This window comes from Etheostoma spectabile, chromosome 15 (assembly GCF_008692095.1).
Source record: "Etheostoma spectabile isolate EspeVRDwgs_2016 chromosome 15, UIUC_Espe_1.0, whole genome shotgun sequence".
Taxonomy (NCBI): Eukaryota; Metazoa; Chordata; class Actinopteri; order Perciformes; family Percidae; genus Etheostoma; species Etheostoma spectabile.
In genome coordinates this window covers 20,425,079-20,431,219 of record NC_045747.1, presented here as the reverse complement: position 1 = coordinate 20,431,219, position 6,141 = coordinate 20,425,079, and the positions used below count along the sequence as shown (strand labels likewise).

The 6,141-nt window shown below is 38.1% G+C and overlaps 1 protein-coding gene across 1 annotated transcript in view; it reads right to left on the bottom strand.

Moving 5' to 3' along the window:
- Window positions 1–3,041, bottom strand: part of LOC116702969 (RAB40c, member RAS oncogene family) — a 33,082-nt gene extending 30,041 nt beyond the window's left edge. The window contains exon 1 of the mRNA XM_032537527.1: window positions 1,689–3,041. Within this exon, the coding sequence (XP_032393418.1) occupies window positions 1,689–1,830 (142 nt within the window). The 5' untranslated portion in view covers window positions 1,831–3,041. The remainder of the gene's footprint in view (window positions 1–1,688) is intronic.
- Window positions 3,042–6,141: the final 3,100 nt, after the last annotated feature.

Sequence of the window (6,141 nt, the reverse complement as noted above, 5' to 3'; positions counted from 1 at the left end):
GCATTTCACACTGAAATACTCAGAACAATGGGTCGTTCCAGACATTGCTCTGAGGAACTCAAGAAGAAATGCAGAAAATTATAGGTTGCTTAGCCAAAATGATTTCAAATGCCTTGGAATGGCATCCAAAGCCTGAACGATGTGGGAAAAACCGTCAACTACCATTCAAATGGATCGAAGAACAGCCAAAATGGAAAAGGCTCAACCAGTGATCAGTTCCAGGAAAATCAAAGACTGAAAGTTACCTGTGAGTACTGTTACGATCAGAAGAAGGCTATGTGAAGCAAAGCTATCAGCTAGAAGCCCCCCCGCAAAGTCCCATTTCTGAAAAAATGACATGTACTGAATAGGTGGAAATTTGCCAAAGAACACATTGACTGGCCAAAGGAGAAATGGCACAACATTCTGTGGCCTGATGATTTTTTTTGGGTCTAGGGGTCGCAGACAGTTTGGCCGACGACCCCCATGCACTGAATTCAAGCCACAGAACACTGAAGACAGTAAACCATGGTGGTGCAAACATCATATTATGGGGATGTTCCTCATACTGTGGTGTTGGCCTATTTATCACATAAGAGGGATCACGGATCAGTTTCAATACATCAAAATACTTGGAGAGGTCATGTTGCCTTATGCTGAAGAGGATACGCCTTTGAAAGGGGTCTTTCAACAAGACAATGACCCAAAACACACCAGTAAGCAAGGAAAGTCTTGGTTCCAGATAAACCAGATTGATGTTATGGAGCGGCCAGCCCAATGCCCGGACCTCAGTCCCATAGAACACTTGTGGGGGGACATCATAAATGTTGTTTCTGAGGCAAACCCAGTAATGCAGAAGAATTGTGAAATGTAGTTCAATCATCCTGGGCTGGAACACCTGTTCACAGGTGCCAGGAGTTGGTTGACTGCATGCAACACAGATGTGAAGCAGTTCTCAGAAATAATGGTTATGCAACTAAATATTAGTGCAGTGATTCAAAGTAAAGCATGTGAGACATGTTTCAGTTCCCACAGTAAATGTTAGAGTTTGTAAAGAAAAATGCAAATGCTGCTATTTTTTTAACAGCCTAATATTCCTTTTTCTTCACGTTCTGTAAAGGTAGAACCAACCTGATCAAATTTAGTCATGTTTTGATTTGAAATTGAATGTGCAGCGTTCCCAATGCCTTGATATTATGGAATTAAAAACTATTCTAAGGATTTTGAGCATTATTCACTTTTTTTTTTAAACACACTGCTATTCTGAACACAACTGTATGTACACACAAGTAGGCTACCAAAGCAGCTTCCTTTATTTTTTTACAGTTGGAAACCACTGACGCTGTTAAGGAAAAAAACGAGGAAACATCATACTGGAGAGGATGTTGATTTGTGTTCACTAGGCCTGAAAATCTATTGTCTGGTTATTAGACTAAGAAGAGGTCATGAAAACTATTGTTCAGCAAGCGAGTGAAATTCAACAACAATGACAACAGTCTGACTCACTCCGATGTCAATGCTCTGTTATTATGAGCATCAGAGAGCTCATTGTACATTAGCCACACTCCACACAGCAAAATGCGCAGCTAGTATGTTCAAGACTTTTCTTGTGTGAAAACATGACATAACACAAGGATCTCATAATCATCCTCATAAGAGGACAATGCTATGCCAGCAGTTCCCAATCAGCTGAGAGAAAAGTGACTCACCACTACTGTAAGCGTAGGGGGACTCGGCTGATCCATCCTGCAGACTGTCCAGGATCTCTCCTTTTCCCACATCGCTGTCTCCGACCAGGAGGAACTTCAGCAGGTAGTCGTAGCTTTTCACTGGGCTGCCCTGGCTGCCCATCGTACTCACATCTGAGCCCAGGGGCTGAAGTAGAGTGACTGTAAACTTCCCCTGTGGACACAAGGTTGGGTAACCCCCTTGTGTGTTATTCCACTCAGTTGACCCGAAACAAAGGCTTGTTATGCCATTAACTTACGAGCTAAAAGTCCTTGTTTTGCCTGTTAAGTTTTCCGAATGATATGCAATTCTGAGACTAAAAAGGGGCCAGTCGACAGAAATGACCTGCTGGAATCATCCTTAAAAATAACGCTGACAACAATAATAGTTTGGTCATAGGTGGTGAGGGAAGAAAACTTGTAATGTAAACTGGTACTGTCTTTCAAACTGATAACTGGCAGCTTATAAATAACCACAAGCTGACACTTAAGTTCCTTCTTGAGCCAAAAAATATTATTTTAGTAACAGATTAATATATATTTTAAAGTAAAAGCACAGGTAATCAAAGTGTACATAAAGCCGCATCCGGACTCTTGTGGGCTTGGTGACAAAAGTCTATGCAGGGAAGAAAAACATGCTTATTATCTGGAATTGACATTATAATATGCCATTTTGCAAATTTTTTGAGCAGAAATTACTGCTGAGATAGGTTTTCTAGTCAGCAAGGCAAACTACCTAAACTGGAGTCTGTCTTTTTGTTCCCAGTTAAGTGAAGCTAAGTTAGCAGGGGAACAACAAGCTAGCCCTGCCGGAGATCTAGCCAGCTAGCTTAGCTATTAGCACGGCTGCTAACGTTGCCAAAGCAGTCATCACCAGACACGATAGTTATTAAAAACACATTGTCCCTGGTTATGCATTACAATACACAGTTAACATTGCCCTTCACAAGCCTACTTCCCACTGGATAAAGAAAGACTGTTCACACCAAGCTAAATGCTAACGTAGCTAGCGCAGCCCGTAGCTGAACTTCAACCGACGTCTGTGTAGTTTCAGGCCCCCTTGTCTTTCTCTAGTCCGGGATGACAAAGATCCCCGTAACTTTACTGCGTTAAATCCAGAAAACACCGATATCTGCAGTGGTATCAAACGCCTGTGGCATTTTTAAGTCCAGTCCAAATCTCTGTAGGTGTACTCAGTAATCTCAGTTCGTGATTTGTCCATTTTCCTCCATTATATTCAATCATAATCACAGCTGCGGTTCCTCAGCACTGCACAACAACACCAACTGCGCTGCTGACAGATCGGCTGCTCGCCACAGTGCGTTGCCCTCTCCTCTTTCTGGTTCCCGCCCTCTTGCTTCAAGCCCCGCCTTTTTACTCTTATGATTGGACGCTGACTCCGAGGCGATTTACGCGGCGTTGATTACATTGGCTATGCCAAACGTCCATCAAAGTCTGCTGTCAACAACACGCAGATGGCGAGGACAACAAAGATGCTTCATTTCTCACTGACTACGTACAGAACAATGGCAATCGTGGATAAAACATGATTAAATCAAAGCTCTGAAAGGCCAAGTGAAATTTTGACAAGGGGGTTGATTTGGTTGAGGACCTTCAGTCAAATCAAAGACAACATTTGGGTATTTTGAGAGATCTTGTGTGCGTTCTTACAGTTAATTAAAGAACATATCACATAGGCTACGTTTAAATTAAGATGTGATCCACCTTTATTGATCCCCTGCGGTGTATTTCGGTTTTTGCAGCTGTAGAACAGAAACCACATAAAGTAACAGAAAATAATAAGTAATAAAAGGTAGCATAAGGGACATTCTACTAGAAAGGTACATTTCCACTTCTAAAAATCTTTGATGAAACATGTAGGCCTACGTGTATATATATAAATATACACATATATGTATATATATATATATATATGTATGTATATATATATATATATATATATATATATATATATATATATATATATATATGTTTATCTGAACATCAAGCCATATGAAGGACATGTTAAACTATGAGAAACACATATTGTGCCATCTCAGCCTGTTTTGTGCATGTAGAAGTGTTATTACTTTTGGTGCTAGGCTATATTTAGCTAAAATCTTATTCATTAATATTTTGAATGCAGTTCACACTACTACTTCTGTTTAAGTATAATATCTGAATACTTTGTCTAACATTGCCAACAATCAAAATAAGATCTGCCATATGCCATTTAGGAGTGAAGTTAAACTGATCCTAAAGATATTAAAATGATAGAACCCTTTTTATCTGATTCAGAACGGTATTTCCTGAAATGTTGGACTGTTCATTTAAAATTCAGGTTTTTTTTTGGCCTAAACCTTTATATTCTGGTGACCAACATGAATAACCATGTCAGAGTCAGTGTCATTTTCTCTATGAAAAGTACCTTAAAGCAGAGCATATTAGTCACATAGTGAGAGGAAAAAAAAAAATCTGATTTCTTTTCTGCCATTTCTCTCTGTGTTTTGAGTGCGGCGTGACTGCATGGTAACTGAAATTATGAAATGTGATGTAGTAGGCTGAGTGCATGTTTGATGCTATGTGTGTCAAATCTGTTTTCATAACATCATGACTCACTTCTCTTTAGCTTTGCCAACAATCTACTGTGGATGAACACCTACACACACACACACAAACACACGCATGCACACACAAGTATATCACACTTTCTCCTTGTAAAGCATTTGAAGCTCACTATCATACATACTGTTGAAAATCAGCATTGATCGATCGATTGATTGGGTTAAAAGGGCAGTTATTACCCATAAAATGTTAATTTCCTTCCGCAGTAGAATTTGTGATCTCAAATGTAAAGCAACATGGGAGATTTAATCTTTAAGCCTCTAAAAGGAAATAACTATATGTTTAAATCTGTTTTTTAATTAATTACAGATAATCATATTAGGAAAGCAATTAGCAAGTGAACTAATGAAAGAAACAGGCCTCCCACAATCACAAAATGACTCAAAGCATATTTATCTCAAATTAGAACCTGAAATTTGGCACAAAATGAATAATTAGTTCATCGATTCCTTCACTTGGCTAGTGATCCTAAATTGGAAAATGCCGAGTTAAACAACATTATATACACACACATTTTAAGGGAACCTGACAACACAGGCTGTGCCAATTATGGCTGTAGTGAAGTGCTTTTATTCTGAAAAGCATCGGAAAGGGTAATGTTTTCCCCTTAATTGCTTATTTGGCCATTATGAGAATAAGAACTTTACAATCTAAAAAAATAAGAATGATTTGTTTCATAAACCTTAAATGCACACACACATTAAGCAAGTCAAAAGTACAATACAAAAAGCTATTAAAAATAATCTTAAATCAAAACTTAATTTTAAAGAACTTTTATTTTCCCGGTCTAGGAGAGATTTAGCTATTGTCATAAGGAAAACATAATTACAAAGTGCCTCCACCTTCAGTCTTATAATGCATAATAATTGTTTTTATCATCATATCTTGCAGGACCTAATTGACTATGTATGACTGTCTGAAAACCCTTACGTCATCATGACTCATATAATAATGTGAATATGAAAGACAAGTCACAGGATTACTGTAAAACTGGATAGCTGCAGGCAGCAGCAGCACGTATTGTTTATGGATCAGGGCTGTGAAAATAAATTCCATTAAATCTAAGCACATAAATGCTGTTTGGAATTAATTAATAACGGAGCGGCTCTGGGTTCTGTCTCTTATTGGCATCACAGATTAGACTAAATCATGTAAGATCATGATTTCCTATTACAATGATTTTATTAGCTGTGTATAAACACATAAGTCTCATTTGACAAGAAGAGAAATCACCAGTTTATAAATATATGTATATGCATGAATTTAATTAAATGGCAATGGGACATTTAGTATCAATGAGCAGGAAATTATAAAATAAAAGGTGAAAAAAACAAGAATGCAAGTTGAACAGTTTAAGGACGCCAAATAGGGTGTAAATAGTTAGGTGAAAGAAAAACAGTAACAGCAATAATTCCCATTAAATATTCAGTCTGAAAATTTGCTTGCTGCCTAAACATGAAATTACATCAGTTTCATATTTGTGTGTCACGTCCACAGATTGGCCATGCCATGTTTAGCAGTGTTTAGCGCAAAGACTGGAAGCAGTGGAAAATTGCTAGCTTAGCACTATCAAAAGTGGAAAAATACACCTTCCAACTGCTCCAAAGCTGTCTCATGCACAGTGGCTCACCTGTAGTTTGTACTAAGACAGACAACAAGCCAAATTCACAAACTGTAACAAACTGCCACTCATCTGTCAGAGGCAAACAGTTCCAGTGTAATGGCACCTGAAATCAATTACATTTGATTTTTGGACAACAACTTTTAATTGATCAAAACACACAGTATTAAAAAGAGGTAGTAAAAAAAG